General features: G+C 53.0%; 2 protein-coding genes across 2 annotated transcripts; one reads left to right on the top strand and one right to left on the bottom strand.

The window, feature by feature from the left end:
* The first annotated feature begins 217 nt into the window (after positions 1–217).
* On the top strand, positions 218–7796 carry LOC127019124 (cytochrome P450 4B1-like). The gene is made up of 12 exons (XM_050901050.1): positions 218–403; positions 1303–1444; positions 2147–2191; positions 2864–2991; positions 3423–3547; positions 3666–3817; positions 4021–4127; positions 4950–5140; positions 5399–5532; positions 6010–6074; positions 6799–6881; positions 7628–7796. The coding sequence occupies exons 1-12, from the start codon at positions 218–220 to the stop codon at positions 7794–7796; spliced, it is 1527 nt and encodes a 508-aa protein (XP_050757007.1).
* A 7541-nt stretch (positions 7797–15337) lies between these two features.
* On the bottom strand, positions 15338–22699 carry PDZK1IP1 (PDZK1 interacting protein 1). The gene is made up of 4 exons (XM_050901290.1): positions 22591–22699; positions 18637–18745; positions 16565–16663; positions 15338–16021 (listed from the first exon to the last, which is right to left on the bottom strand). Exons 1-4 carry the CDS (start codon positions 22667–22669, stop codon positions 15949–15951), a joined length of 360 nt encoding a protein of 119 aa, XP_050757247.1. The 5' UTR covers positions 22670–22699; the 3' UTR covers positions 15338–15948.
* Positions 22700–22973: the final 274 nt, after the last annotated feature.

Consider the following 22973-nt stretch of genomic DNA (forward strand, 5'->3'; position numbering starts at 1 on the left):
GCAATCGGGCTGCCGGCCAAGCTGACGCATTGCTTACCATGATGTTCCTGCTGCTATAAATTGCTGCCAGCAGCGCTTCATCAGGCTCAACTTCAGCAGAGCAGGAGGGAGAGGATTTTTACCTGCACCTAGCTCCCCATCAGGCACAGGCGCAGGAGGAGCAGAAGAGGAGTGGGCAGGAGAAGGCAGTGTCAGGCATCCCGGACACAGGGCCAGCATGGCATCTCTGCTGGACAACATAGCCAGACCTTCTGCTGTCGTTTTGCAGCTGTCTGTGGTGCTTGGTGGCATCTTTGTGCTGCTGAAGGTGGTCCAGTTCTACCGGGAGAAGAAGAAACTCATCAAAGCTCTGGAGGCATTCCCTGGTCCCCCAAAACACTGGCTCTATGGCCACAATCACCTGGTAAGGAGGGAGTTAGGCTCAATCAGGGTGGTTTGTGCCAACAACAGTGGAAGATATCAGTCAGGATGTGAGGGGGCACCGGGTGGGGTGTGCATGTCCCCTGCTCGTTTTCCTTCCTACAGGAGAGGACCTCTTTGTGCAGGGAGTGCCAAGACTTTTGCAGGGCAGGCAGAAAGGGTGCCTGGATATGAAATGGACATAATTTTGATAAAAAACAGAGACATGTTGTTTGGGATCATGTGCTTAAACATGGAGTTAGGTGATTTCTGGGACTTTCATGAAGTTATTTAAATATGAGCAACTATAAAATGTCTCTTTTCTGCATTAAACCTTCTACCAATAAGAGTCTCTCCCCCTACACCCACTTTAGAAGACATGGCCACAAAAGCAGCGCATTTTATCGCAGGCATTTTCATCCTTCTATAGTGCAGATGTTTTCGCTTTCATGTTGCATGCCCACCTTGCACTGCTGAATTTAGAGAACAGGGCTGTAACAGCCTTGGTCCCCCTGGCCTGTTCACTGGGCATCCTGGCATTGCCCATAGCAGCTGTAGCTCCCGAGTGTGACACCAAGCCTCTCCAAGCCCAGGCTGTCCTAACGCAGCTCGACTGCAGCCGGGCCCCAGCTACGGACCCTCCATGGACCTGCCTTGTGCTGCAGGGACGTGGCGGCTCAGGCAGCTTTGCCACCTGTGCACGGTCCCTTTGCCATGCCCAGCATCTCCTCCACCTCGAGCATGGAAAGCCTCCCTGTGCCAAGTCCACCTGGTCTCTCCCCGTTTCCCAGGAGAGGATGTCTTGCATGTGCTTTCCATGAGAGGGCAAGTTTAGCCTCTGCTGTCCCTGACACATCCCTCTTTCTCTGCCTGAATTCAGTCCCTGCTTAACTGTCATTGCAGATAACTGCTGATAAAATGTTAGACCAGATAGTGTCATGGGGAGAAGAATACCCCTATGCCTTTCCTAGATGGTTTGGACCAGTCCTGCCTTCTCTAATAATCCACCATCCTGAATATGCCAAAAGCATACTTGGCCAAACAGGTAAGTCTCTACATCTGGTTTTGGAAAGTCATATCCTGACACTTCCCTACCGAGAAAATAATGGGAAACTTGCCTGGAGTCATCCCCTCTGCCAGCTTCCTTCACAGCTATTGCAATTCCTCCTTTGCTCCCCTTCACAAACTCCCAGCCCACCCCAGGTTTCATGGAGCAGTTTGTATTCTCGTGCAAAACAATGACCACGTGCCTGTTCCTCCCAGTCCATTTTCTCCATTATCATTGGTCTTACTGTCTTCTATGGCATCTGCCACTACAATATCTGTGTTTCCCAGCAAACCCAGTAATGTGGGTGGTCTGGCATAGCAATGGCTCTCAGAAGACATCTCAAGTCTTCTTCTCTGCTCCTTTCTGTGGAGCATGATGCCTGTGAGTGGTACATACATGGGCATCTCCACTACCATCCATTGTTCTCAACTTCGAGATTTGCCATGGCCATTTCTTCTCCACCCACAATTTTCACTACACCTTTCTCTGGTTTTCTCAAGTCCACTAAGGTCATATTTATAGAAGACCACTTTTAAACTCTACCTCTAGTGTTAGATTATTTTCCATATTGAAATGAGACTAATTCTACGTTGTGGTTTAGAGGCTGAAATCTAATGTCAATTTATCCTGAATTTTCTTTTTTGTTATGTTGAATCCATTAGCCATTCATACTGTTCTGGTATCTATTTTGTTTTGCAGATCGCAAGTCCAATGTACCCTACAAATTCTTAGTTCCCTGGATCGGTAAGTCATTCTCTTCCATTATCCCTTTCAGCCATATTGCACATTTGAGCGGCTTCTCTCTTGTCTTCCTTTATTTTGCTTTCTTCCATTCTAAAACCAGAGCTTGCAAATAAGAAGGTTTGTTTGAGTGTGAGCATTAGTACTGATGGTGCCCACCTAGTCATGGAGCACATCAGGTGGCTTTGCCTTGGATCACACACCTTGGCCTTCATAAAGCAACTTTCAGTTTGTTTAGGGACTGAACGCTACCGCGGATAACCGGGGTGAGACACACCAAGGACAGGAAGGTTCGTGGCTTGCACAGAGCTCTGAGGTAGCCCTCCAGGGTCCTGCTAACAACTGTCAGCGTGTGCTGCACAAGGCCCCCAGGTATTTCATTTAGGGCAGAAAAACCCATCTGAGAGAGCAAGTCCTGTGCCTCTGCCATCATGGGTTTGGTTTCAGGGTAGATTAGGTGTGCACAGCTGGTTGCAGTGAAGGACACATGGGCATGCTTCTCCTCCATCCAAAGAGCACTGCTGTGAACGGCCTCAGAGAGGCTGGAGAAAAGGCTCCACCACCAACTCTTCCTCCTGCCAGACCCTGCACGTTAGCCTGTGCTTGGCCAAAAGCAGCAGTAAGGCTGTCAGAGCCGTGATCAGCTGATTGCGCCTTTGCTGTTTGTGTCTCCAGGGCATGGGCTGTTGATCTTGCATGGAACCAAATGGTTCCAGCATCGGAAGCTGCTCACCCCAGCCTTTCATTACGACGTGCTGAAATCTTATGTGGCCCTGATGTCAGATTCAGTCAAAGTCATGCTGGTAAGAATCACCACTCCTGCTACTTTTACCTTTCAGCTGTGCAGCAGCAAAAAGAACCAGGTCTGGGAATGACTGAGGGAAAGAGACTGGACTTAGGTGGTTCCTAGAGTTTCATGGAACTTTTTGGGTAGTTTTGAAGTTCTGAAATTGCTCCCCTCACCTTCCTCTGGCCATTCCACTTATTCTCTTTTATCTGCTTTCCAATAAAATCAACCACTGATAGAATATCCTTTCCTAGCCCAGTAATGGTAAACGTGGAAAAAGAAATGCACAGAAAAGTTTTATTAAATTCACAGAATATATAGTGAACTAGGGGCCCTGCTTGCAGAAAATAAAGTAATTAGCAGTGTGGATCTGTGAAGAGGGACAGGAAAATATGACCTGATCCCAGATGGTACTCTGTCCCTCCTTACCCCTGTCTCCACCACTAGGATAAATGGGAAAAGAAGAACACAGAGAGGAAGTCAGTGGAGGTCTTTCAAGACGTCAGCCTGATGACGCTAGACAGCATCATGAAATGTGCCTTCAGTTATAACACCAACTGTCAGACTCAGAGGTCAGTGCCTGAACTTTCAAACTCTGGGAGAGCAAGTGCTCCTATTTCTCCACTCATGTTGCTACATGCAACAAGCATGCTACAAGCAACACCAGCTTTAACCTTGATCTCCTTATAGCAACTCAGACTACTATATCAGAGCTGTTTATGACCTGAGCTGCCTCGTGAACAATAGATTCCAGACTTTTTCTTACAAGGATATCTTCTATGACTTGACTCGCAAAGGCCAAGAGTTTCAGCATGCCTGCAAGCTGGCGCATACCCACACAGGTATTTCTCCCCCTTTCTCCCCAGCCCTGTCTCCCAGCTGAACCTCTCCCTGACTTGCATCTGGAGCAGCTCAGAGCGGGGTTGCAGCATGCACTGGCCAGAGGGTTACACATCAAACAGAGTCCAAGCTGCTGACTGAGCAGACAAGTACATCGGGTCTCTGGAGGGGCAGGATGCATCTAACTGATCATTATTCTATGCAGATAAGGTAATAAAAGAAAGAAAGATGTTGCTTTCCAGTGAGAAGGAACTTGACAAGATCCAGAAGAAGAGACACCTGGATTTTCTGGACATTCTTCTTTGTACCAAGGTGAATGTTTGAAATAATCATATCAAATGCCAAAGAACATACCTGCATGGCACCAAGGATGCATCAGCAGAGAGCTCACCACCCCTGGCTGGAGTTGCTGGCAACAGCTTCCCCACTCCAGATTTCCTAGCTCAGGGAAAGGTGGATTGAAAAAGAAGGAAATACAAATGTGTGAGATACGGTGACTGAACATAAATAGCTCGGGCAGACTTTCATCTTCCTTGTTCATTTTCATTGAGCACATTAATAGTTTAAAATAAGTGAGCTATCAGAAACCAGAGAAGAATGAGATCTTTGGAAAGGTTACAAGGGGGCCACCTTGGCTGTAGTCCTCTCAAGAGATTTGGTTTCTTACCTTCTGTAGTTTTACCTTCACAGACATCTTCAGATACTCTGGACCGAAGCTGCCGTTTTGGTGTTCAGGAAGGAGTCATACTCTGTGCTCACTCTGTCTTTCTGGAGCCACTGCTTTCTTTTGTGTCTCAATCTGAAACAAAAGTTGGCCAAACCAAACTACTGAAAAATGTAACAGGGACCCTTGGTAGGGGATCAAATAGGGTGTCCTTCTGAAGGGCTGGGATCTGGTATCCCACCAAAGCCCAACTCTGTAGCTCTGTTGACCGCAGAGTCAGCAATCAGCAGGTCTGACTGTTCTTACATGTATTGGATATATTTTCTACTGGCTTACTTCCTGATGTACAGGGAGATACAAAAGATACCAAATCGGGCCCTTCTTCATCAGCATTTGGGGTTATTTTTATACCCAAAGGAGCAAGTCCAATTAATGCGCGCTTGAGAATGATATACTCTCCTCTTTGTTAGGATACAAATGGAGTTGGGCTACCCGATGAGGACCTGCGTGCTGAGGTGGACACGTTCATGTTTGCGGGTCACGATACCACAGCCAGTGGGATCTCCTGGCTCTTGTACTGCCTGTCATTGTACCCAGAGTACCAGCAACGGTGCAGGGAGGAGATCCAGGGGATCTTGGGAGACCGAGATACCATTGAGTGGTGAGCTAGGGCTTCTTATTCCTTTACTTTGAACTCTTTTCCCTCATTCTGAGAAGGAAACTTCATCCACCTTATACTGCATCTGCACTGGGGCATTCTGCTTTTCATGTAGCAATACTGGCAGCAAATGGAGGACTACGAGAAGGAGAAACCCCAGCAGGAGACAGGAGACACGGTGGCCTAGCCCGCCCAGTCCCCATTGCTGGTGTCCTCATTGCTGCCACTCAAACACAGCCTGACCATCCGGTTTGCTTTCAGGGACGACCTTGGGAAGATGATTTACACCACTATGTGCATCAAAGAGAGCTTGCGCCTGTTCCCACCAGTTCCTTCTGTGTCCCGATACCTCTCTAAATCTGTCACATTTCCCGATGGACGCAGCTTGCCAGCAGGTCTGTTGACTTTGTTCATCCTTCATGCTGCTGTCCATGACAAGTGGGGCATCCTCGCTAGAGCTGCTGTGTGGAGGGGCTGGTGGGGCTTCCAGCCTCTTTTCTCTCTCCAAAGGGCTGTACAGGGCCACCACAGCTCACCATCACAGCTTTCCTGGAAGGGTGGCTGGAGAGAGCCCAAGGACATGTTCCAGGGCACTGGGGTGTTCAGAGTTCAAAGGGGACTTGCAGAGTGTTGATCCTGGCCAAGACTAAAAGTTCGTCCACTGATACGAAAATGGGGCCCAGTTCTGAGGCCATTGTTTCTTCCATGTGAGGGTTTCAGGAGATTACCTGCCTGGACGGGCTGGGCATCGTCCCTGCCAGATCTCCTGCAACAGCCCCTGTAGGGTCCAGGGAGGGAGAGCACCCCACAAACACCTCTCCTGGGTCTTCACTCTGAGATGTCACTAGCTTTTTCTCACTTTTCTTTTCCAGGCTGCCAGGTTGGACTGAACATATTTGCTATTCACAGGAACCGGGATGTGTGGGAAGACCCTGAGGTATTTTACCTTTACAACAAGAAGGGGAAGATGGTCTCTGAGCCCAGACATGCACTCCCCTTGAACAAGGCAGCCTGTGTCTCACTGCCATGGGGGTTTTTTTCCCCTCTTATTCTAACAGTCCATATCTAAACGTAAAGTTCCATGAAGTTAGCAAACACCCCAGAGGCTTTGAACATGACAAAGTGCTGGGAAAGGGTGTTGAATAGTCTATCTTCATGCATGGAGACACAGAGGTACTCAGACTACTTTCAGCTGCCCTGGATAGACTTAGGTCCCAGAGTGGTATGAGAAGTCTCAAGCCCTCCAAGCAGTGTGTGATTCAAAGCTGATGTCTTAGAGGCTTCAAGGAAAGAAATAGCCAGAAAACCTGAAGGAGAGTCCACAGCTGCCTCTCTCTAGTGGCTCTCCGGAGACGCAGGATCAGGCATCTCTGGACAGGAGGGATTCTGACTTGATCATTACTGCCATGGATGAGAAAATGCCTCCAGGCATCTTGGGCTTTGTAGTGGGTGATCTGGATATCTCCAAGGGAAAGATCTGCATGGCCATCAGTGCCCTATTCTCATCCATCTGGCTGGCTTTGCAGAGGGATGAATGTCAGCTGCAGCTCCTCTTGGGGCAGCAGAGGACACATCCAGCCCTGCCTCGGGGACTAGAGGAGAAGCTGGTGCCGCTCATGTCAGAACCAACACTAACCAAACGGCCTTTGTTGCTCTCACAGATATATGATCCCCTGAGGTTTTCTCCAGAGAACTCAGCACAGAGGCACTCCCATGCTTTCCTGCCTTTCTCCGCTGGATCCAGGTGGGAGATTCTTCATCCTTCTCCTTCCCCACAGGCTGCCTTGAATGGGAGATCTAGCTCAGAGCCAAGCTCCTGAAGCTAATCCTCCCTCAGCACCCATGAGCCAAGTTGGCTTGGCCAACTCAAGCAGGCTTTCCATAACAGGATCTCCACCATGCTCCATCATCTCCAGAGCATTTCCCACACCCCAAGCTCTGTGGTCGCTGTAGAGTTTCACACACTTTTCTTGTGGATTTGTGGAGATATTTAAATTTTCTGTTGCCTGCATTAAGAACATGGTCTCCCTTGTTTAGGGGTAAATACCCAGTGCACCTCAAAGACAAGCTGGGCCTAAGTCCCTGTGGTTTCCATGCTGTATCAATAGCCAGATGTAGGATACTGAGGTCTCAGTAGCTTGCAAGAGGAGATACTCCACACAGAGCCAAAAATAACCTTTCTGAGGTGTCTGGGTTTTTAGCTGGATCCATGCAGCACTTTTTAGTGAAGTAAGCCCCAGTTCTGTCAATCTCATATCTTTTTTCAATGCTTATTAATAAAAAACAGCAATATCCCATTGCAGAGCTGGGTGCATTTTGGTGTGGCATGAGTGGATTCCTAGATAAGGTGTGGCATCATCCTTGCAGCAGCTGGAGATCCCCCAGTACCCCAAAGGTGCTGCTTCGAGAAGCTCGCGCACGGGCTGAGCCCAGCTCTGGGGCGGTAGGGGATGAAGGCTGCAGTATGAGCACTTGTCATTCTCTCCTCAGGAACTGCATTGGGCAGCAGTTTGCCATGAATGAGATGAAGGTGGCTCTAGCCCTGACTCTGCTCCGCTTTGAGCTCTGCCCCGACCCATCCAAGCCTCCCACACTGATACCACAGATCATCCTCAGGTCCAGCAATGGGATCCACTTGCATTTGAAGAAGATTCACTGACCCTGTGGGGTACCACGGTGGCGGGTGAGCGCTTTCCCAAGAACCACCCTCCACCCAGAAGTTTAAGAGGGGAACACCAAACAGACCCACCCTGGCCACCTCGGACCTCTCCCACATTAACCTCCCTCCCTGCTGCCGTCCAGGGGGGCACACTGAGCCCCCTTGCACACACAGTGAACCCAGCAGGTCCATGTCCCATCCTTGCATGGGAACAGCACTGCCAAGGGGGTTTCACAGCACGGCTGTGGCTCAGCCTTCACCGCTGCAGGCATCCTCGTGTCCTGCTCATCTCCTCACCTCCAACCTGCCCTTGCACGCTGCCTGGCAGGACTTCTGTCACGCGCCTGTGTATTTGCACCACTGCCAGTTCCCAACTCAGGCACGGCAGTGAACAACGCCGGCACGGTTTGCATGGACGTCTAAAGCCTGGACACTGCCTGAGCACAACGTCCCTCCTCTGCCTCCAGCCTGGATGTGCCCGGGCGGGAGAGCTCTTCCCTGCAGCCGCACTGCATCCCCGCGCACCGCCCTCCAAATTATTCCCTCTAATCTGTTCTGGGGCTGGCACTGTGCCCGCCATTATGGAGATGAAGGCCAGCGGGTTATTCTGCCCTAGCGCTGAACTTCCTTGAGCTGAGGGTGCTCAGGAGCCAGCGCAGAGACGTGACATCAGCTAACCTGGAGAAAGCACTCACCACACTGAAAACAATGTGTGATCAGCCTTGTTCTCCTCTCTGAAATGAGAATAAAGCCTTGTGGAGATGCTCCCCAAGCATGGCTTTGGCTTCGGCTTCAGCTTCCTTTGCATTTAGGGGGCCGGGGGGGTTACAGAATGAGTCCCAGCAGCCCAGAGGCAAGGCTGTGCCCAAGGGTGCAGCCCTGCGAGTGTTTCCTCAAGCCACAAGGGCTGTTTCAGCGGGTTTGCCCCCCATTGAGCCTGAGGAACCTGTTTCCACCCCTCCCACGCCATGGGTCACCAAGCCCTCACCTCTGCCTCTGGGAGTTTCTGTGGTAAGAAAACAACTGAAATGATCTGGGGTCAAACAAAGCAAAACTGAAATCACCACCACCACCCCCAAAATGCTGGTGGCAAGAGTAAAATCAGCTTGCAAAAACAAAAAGTCCCGAGAGGAAGCACAAGTCCGTCTCAAGTCCTTTTCTGCAGAGGCTGATAACGGACTGCTCTGTACATAAGTGAGCTGCCCAAGGGGTGCAGATGGGTGCTGGTCCTGGAGCGGGGCTTTTTTGGGGGTGCAGGCACCTACTGCAGGCCCTCACCCCAGCACCAGCCATAGGTGGGCTCCCAGGCCAAGGGGGACCCGCTGGCTAAGCTGCAGGTCCAGGGTGGGAAATGGATCACTAGGTGGCAGTGGGAGACCCAGAAAAACCCAAAGTCGTCCCTGGTCCCTGGCAAAACCCCCTGGGCTTGGCAGGGAGCATGGCCAGGCCCCGTAGGGCAGTGGATGGGCCCCATCCCTGGGGACATCCCCGTCCCCCTCCCATCCCCACCCTCAGCCGGGCAGGGCAGCAGAGCAGGCACTGTTCTGTCGCGGTCCCCAGCACGACGGTGGTATTACCCACAGCACAGGGAAAGCTTGTCACTGAGAGTGCCCGGGCACTTAGCAGGCATCAGGGGAAACTGAGGCATGGAGGGCTGCACACGTGCCATGCCACGGTGAGAGACAAGGCTCTTTGTCCAGCTCTTGCCTATGGCAATAGCATCACCAGCATTACTGCAGGCACTAACACAGCCAAACCGTGTCTGTCTGTCTGGGCAGCTCAACTCTGCTTGTGCCCAGACCAGGACAGCCAAATCTGAGCATCTCCCCATCTGAATAAACCCCCACAACCCCCTGCTCCCTGTCTCCACCTCCTGCTGCATCCTCAGTTTGAGAAACAAAACTCCTCTAGGGCTGGATCCGAACCTTTGTTTTGGTTGTCTCGGCACCTAATGGGACAGGGATGCTGTGAATAACCAGCAAGGTGCAGCTTGTATTTATTTTGCAAGGCAGCTGGAGACTGAGTTCCTCTTCTTCCCGCTCCCTCCCCTTCTCACCCCAGGAAGAGACTGGGTGCAGGTTGTGTAGGTGCTGATGCCACCAGCCTTGCACTGCCGGTGGACTCAGGCTGGTCTCAAAGGTCAGACTCCAGCTCTCCTCCTCCACAGCTCCAGCACAGCAAGGCCGTTGGAGGGCAGTAGTTTGATACAGCTTTTCATTACTGGCTCTATTTGTCAGACATTTCAGCCACCCATCCGGGAACAAGCAAGCCACCTTGCAGCTCTGCTCATCCACTCTCCGGCTTGTGGCCCAAGCAATGAGCTTGGTGAGCGCTTGGCCACAAAGACCCGGCCCAGACTCCTTGGTGGTGGGTTGCCAAGGAAACTAGGTGGCACTTGAAGATGTCCCTATGGCATCTTCTGGTTTGGGCACGGGGGGATAAGGTCAGAGCACGAAAAGTTAGATCTGATGAGGACCCACAGCTGCTGCCCATCCTTGTCTCCATACGATGCCCTGCTTGGCCTCCCAGCCCTGTGTTTTGAGGCCATCACCCTACTCACTGTCATGACCGAGGCTGCTTGTTTGGTTTCTGAGAGTCCTCCTGACTGTTACAAATGGTCAAACCCCAACCACTTCCAGTGGAGACCTTCGCCGGGGAAACAGCTCTGGGAAATCTGCTCGGGAAACAGAAGAGAAATTACTGCCGTTTTTTAATGGAAAAAAAGGATCATTATTCCAGGCAGTTCTGACAATAATTGAGGTAACCTGAGCCAAACACTTTAAAGTCTTCCCCGTTTAAGAATCACGCTTAACCCAGATTTGCAGTTCGAAGGACCAAAGCTTTTGGGGGAAGATCTCGCAGCAGCGATGCATTGGGGAGCCATAACGCAGCAGCAACCAGGAGAAAATTTTTCTACTTTTCAGCTTATCCAGGTCAAACTGGGCAACCCAAACATCCCCCTGCCTTCAAACACTGGCAGTTTCTGGACAGCAGTGTGTTCAAGATAACCTCCTCTGCCAAGCCACCACTAAACGGCTTTGAGAGCAGCAAAAAGCAGTGCGAAGAGCCGGGCAGCGCCCGGTGACACAGATCTAATCGCCCGAGCATTTGCCCCAAATGTCTCCCTGCCAGTCAGTGACATTTCTGCGCTGTCTCGGCTCTCTCCCTCCATCACCATGGCTACAGCAGCCACCAATCCACTGGCGAGTCCTTCCAGGGTACCACCAAACCCTCTGGGAGATGCTACGAGAGCCAGCCCCTTTGGCAGGGAGACACTTCGGGGACCCTGGGACAGCCCATAGCACCAAAAATTCCCCTTTTTCTTCTTTCCATCCTCCTTTTTATTTTCTCTTTTTCTTTTTTTTTTTTTCTTCTTTTTTTGAAGCACAAACAATGGAGCTAAAAGGTTGGGTATCAGGCCGATAATCATGAATGACGTGTCGTTATTACACACCACACATTCATTATCTCCCACTCCAGCCATGTCACAGGCGGCTGGAGGAGGGCAGATAACGGGGTGCCTTCATGCAGATGGCTTATTATCAGGATGTTCCAGGATGGGCTTTAAGACAGTTAGTGATGCTGTTTGCCAGTTAAAGATTAGAGACCCCAGAGAATAATTAACAATCCCAAAACCCAGTTTTTCTGCTGGATTCTTCTGCTTTCTCCCCCCTCCCCCATCCTCTTTAATCTATTCACTCTAGCAGGTGTAATAAAGCGATAAGGACAGGCTCCGGGGATGTTTGTTTGGCTACTACGGGTGTATAAACCAACAATGGATGGTATTTTACTTCGGGCTTTCAGTGGCTTGAATCGAGACCAAAAACTTTGCAGCCCCCTTGCCCACACACCACCCCCCCTACACGCCATGCTCCCAGCTCCCACCTGGGTGGCTGGGCTCCTTCCCCAGCCCGAAGGACCGCAACAGTGGGACAGGCTCCTTTTTTGCTTCTGGAGGTCCAAATCACATCGCGTGGGTGTCAAGACACCCAATGCCAGGACATAAACCCCAGGCTACATTGCTCAGGGCCAGGGCTGGAGCTGGTGGTCCTTCTAGCAGAGGTTTACCTGCCTACAGCAAGTCTTTAATTAAATCACCTTGGAATAATTTATATGGCAGGTGTCCACCTGCCCAAGCTGCTCCAGGGTTGTGGTCGCAGCTGGAACAGAAACATCTTAAACCTCCAAGGCTAAAGAGCCTCAGGAGAGATCAGGGAAGCATCAGAATAAAGGTGCCCCATTATCTGGGGGTCCAAGAGATGAGTTGCACCCTCCTAGGCCACAAAGAAAAGCTGTGATACAACTTGTAACAAAGTGGTAATGCAAAAAGACCACCCTGAATATCTTCTGCCCAAAAGGAGACTATCCTGTCCACAGCAGGTTCCAACCCTGAACGTCTTCCTGAAGCCCAAGCTTCAGAGATACTGGCATTACGGAGTGAGGGGTAGGATGGGGTACCTACAGGTGTCCTTCCCCCTCATCAGTGGGCGTGGGGTGACTTGTGGAGGACATGGTCACGCCCCGTACCGCATGGAGAGAGGTGCTGGGGAGGATTTGGCCTCCAGGCAAGTTGGCTCAGGGCCCTTCGGAGAGGTCACTGAGGGCTGTTGGAGGTGCCCACCACCTGGGGCTATCGGGTACAGTCCTGGCTCTGGAGGGCATCCCCCAGCTCACAGGGTCAAGGCAGCAGGCACGAGCACCGGGACACCAGAAGTTGCCTTCCTGATCACGCTCATCCTGCCGGGGAGGGATGAGACAGCATTGTGCTTTAAAGAGCATCCCCGACCCTATCAGTGAGAGATGAGATATCCTAATTATGGCAGTACAGGCGAGGATCCGGGCCGTATCAGCCAGCACAGAAAGGTAAACAAGAAATATAACAATGGACCCTTAACACTCATTAGCTGTGTCAGATAATACCTCACTTTTCTCCCTTTGGGGCTTAAAATCTAATTAAGATTTTCCAACAATAAATTTCATTTATGCTCGCTCCCTTTTGTTCTTTTTAGGATCATACCAAGAAGCAGCCATGAGCCGGCTGCACGACTTGCGGGAAGGCAGCCCGCTTCGCACAACCAGCCTTGGGTCATGCTTGATGGACAAGAGAAACTGAGGTAGGACAGCATCACAGACCGTGCAGAGGTGAGGTCCCACTGGGGAGGTAACACAGTGGCTCTTGCAAAAGATGTTTTCCCCAGGAAAGTGAACTCTGAAGGGGCACTGGCTGGGATAAGACCAAGCATCAAGGTTCCTGGGCTAGCCCAAAATGTGCAGCGGTAAAACCCCATCCCTCTGCTTGCTTGGACTTACAACCACGGGAAGGATCCATGGGGAAAGGGACCCACCGAGCCTCCAGCACACCTCCACTCCAAACCCGCACCCAGGCACTGCCGGGGTAACAGCATTCATCACATATTCAGGGTGTGCGCAGGGCAGGGAATAAACTCCCACTGTTACTCATTATAAGGATGCTGTTTCTAACTCCTTTTGCAATTGAGAGGTAAAAATTAATGGGTTCCCCTCCTCTTGCCACACTCCCAGCCCCCAGCCCGAGTGCTGACGTGGCGGGAACACGCAATGACTAATCCTTCTTAAACCCTGCTGAGCGAAGCATTACAGCTGAACTCCGAGGAGCTTGTTTTTTCCAAACCCGTGTGACGTTTGGCACCTGCGAGAGAAAAGTCAGGGGAGCAGCACCCATCAGGGGTATGAGTGGGGAGGTCCAGGACCCAGCCTGGGGCTGGCTCAGCCTCCAGCTGCCCAAGGGAAGGTGGTAGAAGGGAACAGCTCTGATGCGGTGCTGGGGACGGCAGCCCTTGTGCCTCCACACCCGAGGGCTTGACCCCTCCAACCCTTCTGCCTGTTTTCTTCTACCTCCACGCAATTTCTCAACTGGAGCTGTGATTTCCCAATGCCGAGTCTTGAGGGAGTTTTTGAAACGCTTGCCTACGTGAGGCTTTTCAGGGAGAATGCTTTCAGCCTGGGTCTGTTACTGTAAGGCTCCTGTTTTACTCCCATGTCTGAATTTTTGTGTCACCACCCACTAGGAACATCGACAGCTTCGCCTGCGGGAAGTGAGAGAGTGGCTCATTGCGAGTGGTGGCACCAGGGTCCAGCTCCAGCTCCCTACTCCATCCCAGAGGGCTCCCAGCAGTGGGAGGTGGCCCGTTTTGGGCCAAAACCAGGACAGCTCCACACCAGGACTGTCGCATCTTTGCTTCCAGGAATACCCATCAGGTTTTGGTGCTGTAGGAAAACAGGGTGTTTTGCAAGCCCCTGCCTGGGGATGAAGCCTGCTGCCTGTGCTGTGCTGGGCAGCACCTCCTCCAGGACAGGCTTGGGGCTTTTAAGGTCACTGGCAAGCGCAGAGGAGCAGAGAACAGCCCTTGCAGCAGGAAAGCCCGTTCAGAGTTGAAACACACAGAGCAGAAGCTTTGCTAGTGAGAGGCAAAGACATACCTCCAGCCCCAGCACCCCCCTGCCTGTTTCTGGCATCGCTGCCTGCAAATGAGCCTCCAAAGCACCTCCTGAGCAGAGGCCAGGGCTCCTCCCAGATCCAAACCCATCACAGCTGCTGTTTCACAGCAGGTCTAACATTTCCCCTTCCCTCAATGCTCAGCAGAAAGTGAGAGCAAGAGGTGGCTCAGGCACCTGATGTTCCCCTGCCATGTCCTCCTGCCACCTCCTCCCCCTTGCGTTTGCACAGCCCCAGGCACAGCAGAGCCCCAAAACCACTCTGCTCCCCCCAAACCCAGGGGCTGCCAAAAATGCTCCTCTTACTAACTCCCCATCCCATCCCATCCCTGCCAGTCCTGCTCCACCTGCAGCCACTGGGCTGCCCTTGATTGCAGAGCCCCTTAACCCTTTCCTCACTGGTCAAGGGGAGCACCCTGCATGCCACCTGGGCAACTGATGTCCCAGGGAAGGCCAAGGCGTTACAGGTCTCTCATTTCAATCTGCAAACGCCGCAGCTTGGGAGCACTCGTTGCTCCTACGGTGGTCCCAGCACTGTCCCCACCACAGCAAAAAATGGACCCTGGTTAATGAACAGCCTGGCAGGAGCAGGTTGCACCATGGCCAGCCAGCACTGCCCGGAGCAGCCCCCAGCCACATCCTGGCAACACTGGCAAGTGATTGCCATTCGCAGCCTCCAGCCCTGGGAATGGTCCGCAGTTGGCTGTGGGTCTGCGCCCTGTGGCTGGTGGGATTCAGGGAGCGCTGCCTTTCACCCATTAAGCAGTGCTGGGAAGTGCTGGATTGGTGCTGTGCCTCAGTTTCCCCATCTGCTAAATGGAGGGGAATGATGCTCACCTCCCCATAGGGCCCTTTGCAGCTCTGGGGCAGTCCAAATGCTGAGCAAAAAAAATGTTCCACCTTTTTCTCTCCCCTGTTGACATACAGATACACACACAAAAGCACTCTTGGCTTCATCCGAGTGAGGAAATAAGAGATGGATCCTCCCAGGAGGGATCATGAGGGAGATGGGGGTGCAGACCTCTGTCTAAGCACCCTTCCCACCCCCCCAACCTCCCCACCCGGTGTCCTTCACTTCCCAAACTGCCTGAAGGCTGGGAGCGCTGCGAGATGCCAGAAAGTCCTTTGGGTGATTAGCAAAACAACCCTCTTTGCTGTCGTATGGGCAACAATTCTCTTTATCGCTCACTGGGAAGATATATATACAGGGGAGAAGATTTGTTCTGACATTAAAATGCATGGTGTAGGTTGTAAAAAGGAGGGTGAAACAGGGAGAAGAGAGGGCGTTTTCCATCAGCAGCTCCCCAGAAGGCAGCTGGGGGTGCAGGGAGGTGCCAGGCAGCCGGCAGGGACACCTCTATGTCTGGAGCCGGTCAGCACCCCCCTGGGACTGGGAATATCAGCCTCGCCAACCAGGTGGGGTGACTGCTGGGCAGGAGAGGTGGCACCTCCGGACCTCTCCTGAGGACTGATGCCCGCATGGACACCAGCCCCCGAGGCAGAAAAGCACATCCCGCAGGTGGGAAGGGAAAAGATCAGGAGACAGTGGTGCCGTGGAGAGGTCGGGGAGCTGCCACGCATGGGGGATGCCGGTGCAGAGGGTCCCTGTGAAAACACCCATCGCGACAGCGGGAAGCAAAGTGAGAGAAGGAAGGTGGGTGGCTGGCCGGGGTGCCTGCTACATGGCGGTGGTGATCACCCTCTCCTCTGGCTCCAGGGTGTTCTCGTAGGCGTGCTGGCTCTCTTTGGACCTGCATTGGGAGGGAGAAGCACCGTGGTGAGCTCACCCCCAGCAAGACCAGCCTCCCCAAAGGCACCACCGGGGCCCTGACCTTGCTGGTGCCAGCTGTGCATTGAGCAAGGGGGGAGGTGGGGAGGGCAGGAGGGGTCCCCCTGGCAGGAGGAGAGCCAAGCGTGGGGTGGGAATTGCTCTAATTTCTAGCGAGCGTTGTTTTGACAGTCAGCATCTGTGTGGTAACCTATGGTCACTTTTGGTGGTTTCCTCTGTTTGAAAGGTGTGATGTAGCACAAGAAAAATGTGGTATAGCAGGTTGCAAGGTGGTAGATGAACCATGGGGCTCAGCTGCAGGGATGGGGAGAGACTGGGGAGGAGAGGATCCTCCCTCACCACCTTCTCTTTAGCCCCTGGAGAAGATAAAAGCCCCAAAACCAGGTGCATGGGACATGTGAGACCCTGAGTGGGAGAGACCACAGCTCTGCATGTCTGAGCTGTCCCCAGGGGGACAGAACAGAGCCTGGGAGCCATAGGAAGGAGGTCTGAGCAAGTCCTTCACCTGAAGTCAGCTGCAGCGGTTAGGTATCTCCCTTCACGGCCGTTGGACATGACAGCTTCCTGCTTGTCCTCGACACTCACCACCGTCTCGACATTTTCCCTGGAGGGGGAGAAGAGAGGAGCTGAGACAGAGCAACGGAGGGGTCATGCCAGGGAGCAGCTCGCAGTGGTGATGGCAGAGAGGAAGGGACTGCTCCGACACTACAGAGACAATAAGGGACCTGGATGTGTGATCCTGGCCTCGGACACCCAGCTCAGCCCCCTTCCCAGCAGGACATGGGTGAGGAGAGACGTCCTCATGGCACGTTTGCAGGGGCCGTGCCCGGATGCTGAGTGCCAACCCCTGTCTCTGGAGCTGGTACTCCCAGTGCCGGGCTGGCAGTCAGCAAGACTCATTTGTCAATACATGGGATTGTTTTCTCCTCCGAACTGGTTTTTCCAGTCTTCTTCTATGTAATCTATTGCCAAATAGTCCCCTATGTGTCCCAGCTAACACCAAGAGAAACACCGAGGCTCTGCCGGTGCCGCAGCTCTGGCGCAGGAGGGGTGCATACATGCACATCAGCACGTGCAAGGCCGAGCTGCTTTCTCTCAGATGCAAGTCTGGATTGCTCACAGAAGGAACCACGGGGCAGGGACTTGGTGTTTGACCTCAGCCGGAGTCTAAAAGCTCGGGTCTGGAGCGAGCCCGTGGCCTGAACGGCGCTGGGGAAGTTTAGCTGCAGAGGGTGGGTGCAGATCCACCCTGCATGCACATCCCTACCTCCTCCAGCGCGTGCCCAAGGGCAACTTCAGAGGCTTTTCCAAGGAACAGACTGGCATAAACAGGCAGCGGCTTGAGCTGATAGCTGCTGTCACAGTGACAGCACGGAGCTGGCAGTGCGCCAGGCTGCCGAGCCTTGCTGCCCGCTCTTCTGAAGAGAGGCCAGATTAATTAAAACAAGCCGCCATCCCCCCTCAAGCCCTTCTCAGCATCCTCTGCCTCCGGGCTGGGAAGAGGCAGCCGGGCACGGGCAGAGGTGGGAAACACCATCCCTGCCTCCCACTCCATGGGCTGGGGGCTCCGCCAGTTTGAGGACAAAGGTTCCTCTTTGGGAAACAAAGACTGCAGTTGTAAATTAGACCATATAAATATATATATATACACACATTGCATTATGCATTGGCCCTGAATGCATCCCAAAGGGCCCCCTTTAAATGCATCTGGGGCAGAAGCCAACCTCCTGAGCATCGGGGTACACCCCAAGCCCCCACCTCCTCAGCCTGGAGAGGCTGCAGGGATGTGCGGATACAAAAAGACTCCAGCAACTTTGGGTGCAAAGCACCAGTGCCAGTGCAGAGGAACTGGGAACCAGGCTATAGGGCACTTTCGCTCTTCATCCCCTGTTGACTGTGGGCTCAGGTTCAAGATCTTATTACTGCAACTTAGCCAGTTAGCCTGGGTCAGCTGAGCAGGAGAAACAGGCTGTGGCTTTCCTCGGCCGGCAGCAGGCAAGATGTAACCAATCCCATAGAGCCTTTTTCTGACGGTTAAGGCCACCTTGTTCGCCTGTGCCGTGTGCTCCGGGCAGAGAGTTCTGCCACGGCTTGGCTACCTCCCTCTTCTCCCAGCTCTTCCCAGTGCCTTCTGCCGACTTGGCTTGGTCTGCTTTGCAAATTAAGCTGTTTTGGGCTTGTTTTCCCATGGATATAATGCACTCGGGAACTGCACCCCCAGATCTGTAGGAAACTAGGTTGAGGTCAGCCCTCTGAGATGTGTGCCCGTGTAAACCAGCCACGATGCTGCAGCTCTCCCGTCCCCAGCATAGCGCTTTCTCACAGCAGCATCTGAGTGATCTGCTTGGGGGTGCCCCTGCGCAGGGAGCAGCGGGGACGGATGGTGCACGCTCGCATCTGGCAATAAGTAACAGGGAGCAGAGACCAGGACAGGGAGTCTTTGCTCTCCCCACCCGGCTCCCAGCACAGCGAGCACAGTGTTCCCAGCCCTGGCACGGGGATGGAGGCGGTTGGAAGTGACCCGTGCAGAGGCAGCTAAGCCCAACCCAAAGCAAACCCCAGGGCTCCCACACTTACACTTTCTCCTTGCACCAGAACCTATTGACCACAAAAGCGATGGCCACCAGGGTTAGAAACACAACCACTGCGATGACACCCTGTGACCACGGCTGGAGACTGCCCCGGGCTGCAGAAAAAAAAGAGGGCATGTGTTAGAAATAAATCCTCAGGCTTTATCTGCCGAGCTTCTCCTGTCCAGCTTCAGCAACGTCCAGCCAAGAGCTCAGTCCTGCAAAGCCACGCAAAGCATGTTGCTGTTAATCCAGGCAGGCTTACCTGCGTGATAGCAATGCAATAAAGTGCAAATAACAGCAGTTTCGCTGGTGTTTGCATGTGGAGCGTGGTGTCTTGCAGCTTTGGGGCCCCATATATACATACATATGCATACGCAGTGGGGCGCAGATGACTCTGGGGTGGGGGGGCAAAGGGCTGGGGGACATGGAGGGAGGGAGAATGTTTGCCCAAAGTGGCAGGGGAAAGAAGGCAGAGGGGTTTCAGCAAACTCTTTATTCTCCATCCCCAGATGCCACAGACGTTGTTCCCAGGTTATTTTCCAAATACTGCCCAGTAAAATAAGGACCCCACAACAGGGACAGCGTAAAATTTGGTTGTCGCTCTCACAGCAAGCGGTTGCCAGCATGGATTTCAGTAAAATCTACCATTCAACAAGTTTCCAGCACAGCAAGCTGATTTACAATGGGAAATTGAAGGCTGAAGTGTTCAGAGCAACAGCCTCCAGCGCAAAGGCCAGGCGGGGCTGGCGGGGGGCCAGGCGGTGGCAGGGGGCCCGGAGCCGACCATGCCATCCCTGGCTCCCCCGGAGTGGGATGGCTTCATAGATTCATTTTCCTCTAGCTAGGCTCGAGTGGTAATGCAGCCACGGGTGGGAAGGCTGTGAGACGTATTCCTGGACACAGGAGGAACTCCAGGGCAGGGCGATGAGAAGAGGAAACCTTGTCCCAGACCTTTCTGGGGCGGCTGTTCCTCGCCTCTCGACGACTTTTGGGCAACGGAGCACTCGGATGTATTCAAACCCATCCTTAAGTGTTGTCCTGAATATCAGCATTCGCATCAGCACCGAAAGGAGACCTTGTCCATGCAAAAACATCCCTTCGGGATTTAATTACTACTTTATTCAGGCACAGCTTTTCCTCTTTCTGCCGATCAAAACACCAACCCTTGCATACAGATGAGGTCCCTCTGTGCGGGCAGATGGGGCAGGTGGAGGATGCTCCCCACCAGCCCCAGCATCAGCCTCGGACCACTCGGACCCAGCCCCTGCCACTGGCACCCACAAAGCGGAGCTGCCCCAGGACAAGAGCATTGGTACTTCAATCTGACTCAGGAGCTTTATGCTAGCTGAATGCTTCATCTGTCTCATGGGAGACAAATCTCTGCTATAAACAGCAAATAATCTTTACTAGCGGCAATAAAGACGGGGTTGTGTGTTCCACGTGTGCAAACTCCTCATCCACAGCCAGCTCCACGCTGGCTCCGCTGCTGACAGCCCTCATCTCCTTCCTCTGGTTTTGGGGAGGCAGACTGTCCTTTGTTAAGACCTCCAGCTCCTTGAATCCTTACTGCAAGAGGCTTTTATTTAAAAACAAAACAAAACAAAACAAATCTCTTTTTTCCTCCTGGAAGTGAAATCAGCCTGGCCGACTGATTCACCGCCTGTGCCAGTCTGGAAAGCGGTGGCACCCTTGGGCGAGCGGCCGGGAGAGCAGCCCTGAACAACGGCCTTCAGCCCCCCCGCCTCCCTGCAGAGACACTTGCCGTGTTTACTGCAAGGTCCCGGGGCCAAAACTCAAGCGGGAAGAATTCAGGCGGAAATTCCCTCTTGTATCAGCGTGTTTTGGCTGAAATCCCATTGTATCAGCAGGCTGCTGCTGGGGGTACTGGGGGGGGGGGGGGGGGGGGCAGTGATGAAGAGCAGAGCTTGGTCCCCTCCTGCCCTACCTGATGGGCAGGAGATGCTCCTGCCCCTGCTGCCCACCACCCCCGCGGGTGCAGCCCCAAACACACCTATTGCTTCCAGGCTGAGCTTTGGCCCGCTTTGCTTCCTCCCTCACTCTGCCCTTGGCTGTTATCTCAGCCACATTTATTTATTAGTTGTGGTTTATTTTTCCTGCCAGGGCCAGGGTTTCCAGCCTAAGCCTAGGAGGGGATGGTCAGGTTCAGCCCTCAGTGAGGTTTCTGCTGGGGTTAAGGGAGTTCAAGGTCAACCGGGGAATGAAGTCAGCAATGACTGAAATCGTCAAATTTGCATCTCGTGATCTTCAAGCAAAGGGGGCAAGAAGATAAGTGGTAGGAAACCTCCTCCAAGCAGCCGTGCTCAGGAGGTACTGTATGTTTTTGCAAGCGAAACCTCACTCAGACGGTTGTTTCCACCAGATTTCAGAGCATCCAAAGCCAAAAGGAAAAATACCAAACAAAAATCAAGTGGTTCTGGCTTTGAGAGACCATGTAGAGCCTGGCTGCAGGGGGAGATGAGGATGGCAGGGGGAATCAGCAAATGCCTCCGCATCGGGCTGAAATACCCCCATGGGCATGAGGAACTTGCGTGGGCATAAGAAAGGAAGAATGGGAACCAGGCGGAGGCAAGAGCTTGATAGCATCTTCTCGGGGATTGAGTATGTGGATGGCAGCCCTGGGGGGCACCGCCTGGCTGGAGCCCCACTGGAGCACACCTTGCTGCCCTGCCAGGAGGGATGGCCGAAAGGATGAGTCTCATCTGTGGAAACGGGGCTGTGTTCCTGGAAAAATGCTTTACCAGGTATGTCCCTCCTAGGACAGCCTGTCCCTTGGGCTCTGCCACCTCCTCTCTGTTCCGCCCCACAGCAATGATGGCTTTTTTCCTCCCGAACAAGATCTTCTAAGCCAAACTAAGCAATGTGGGATCTGCACCCCTGGCAGACGTGTGTCCATGCATCTGCAGCTACAAATGAGACCAAGAGAAGTGCTGATACCAATATAAGCCCTTGCACATGTTGTAACTCCGTTTCCATACTCAACAGCCGGTTTGAAGACACAGATCTGCTTTTTGATACATCTTCCCCGAGTACTTGGAAAGCATTGGCTGGTCCCTGTCTTTTCCACTCTCTGCGGAAGCTGTGCCAGGCTCTGAATCCTCGTTAAAGGCTTTTTTTTTGTCTTTCCAGGCAACAGCAAAACTTTCAATCCTGCTGACAGCGGAGACCCCAGCCTGTTAAATCCTCAGCAAGTTGGTAAACAAATACAGGAAGAGCAGTCAGGGCTGGGGCATCAGAAGGAGAAAGGACGGAATTTTCCAGGACTTTGGCAGCATCAGATGAGTTTTAATAACGCCTCATTATTTCTAATGTTAGACAAGTCCTTCCACAATTTTCCTAAAAATAATGCCCTAGCCATAGGAAGTGTCTCTATTAAGTCTTCGGGAAGGGAAAGGGAGGGCAATTTGCAGAGGAAAATATTTGCTCCCTCACCTCAGCAATAATCAAAATTACAGATTAACAGGAAAACCTGTGAGCTCGGGGAGCGACCCAGCACAACACTTGCCCGGGGACGAGAGCGAGAAGAAAGAAAGAAGAAAAAAAAAAAGCCTTAAGAAAACAGATTACTCATCTCAGTGCACAGTCCTGCGAGAGGTAAATCAGAGCTGCTTTATCTCTGTGTAAGCAGGAGAAATAAACCTCGGACAGCAGGTTCAGCCTTCAGCAAAACAGGTAGAAAGTCTCCGTGCCCCGGCTCCGGCAAGACCTCCCAGCCCACCGGACACCCACCGTCCCCATCGCCCGCTGATGTGAAGCCAGAGCTAAAGCTTAGGCAGCAGCTGGGATGTTTTTTCTTTTCCCAAGAGGCTCTTTCACAGTTGTCCCTTGTCCCCAAAGCCACCCTACCGAGCAGCTCCCGCCTGCCCGGGGCTCGGCACACCTTTCCTGCCTTCCCCCTGCCTCAGTTTCCCCAGGAGGTCAGGCAGCTGCCTGCACTTACCTTCCTGGCAGCAGGCAGGCTCCAGCTCCAGGAGCAGCCCCAGGAGGAGGAGGAGGAGGAGGCGGCAGCGGGCAGGCATGGCGGCAGGCAGGGCCACGGGCTCTCGGGGTGCGGAGGAGCAGCCGAGCGGGGCTCCTCCTCGCAGGGCGCTGCGCTTGGGCACGCCGCCCTCCCACAGGAATGAGCGCTTGGTCAATTATCAAACGCATTAACGAGGGAGGCTGATGCTCACACCTGGTTATTCAAATCCTGCTGCGGGAAGGGGTGGAAGGAGGTGCCTCTTTCTTTCTCCCACGGAGGCTGGTGGGGAATTTGGGGCACGGTGACTTGAACCGGGCAGTCCCCTTAGGGCGTGGAAGGGGACTCAGCCACAAAGCATTTAC

This window comes from Gymnogyps californianus, chromosome 8 (genome assembly GCF_018139145.2).
Source record: "Gymnogyps californianus isolate 813 chromosome 8, ASM1813914v2, whole genome shotgun sequence".
Lineage (NCBI taxonomy): Eukaryota > Metazoa > Chordata > Aves > Accipitriformes > Cathartidae > Gymnogyps > Gymnogyps californianus.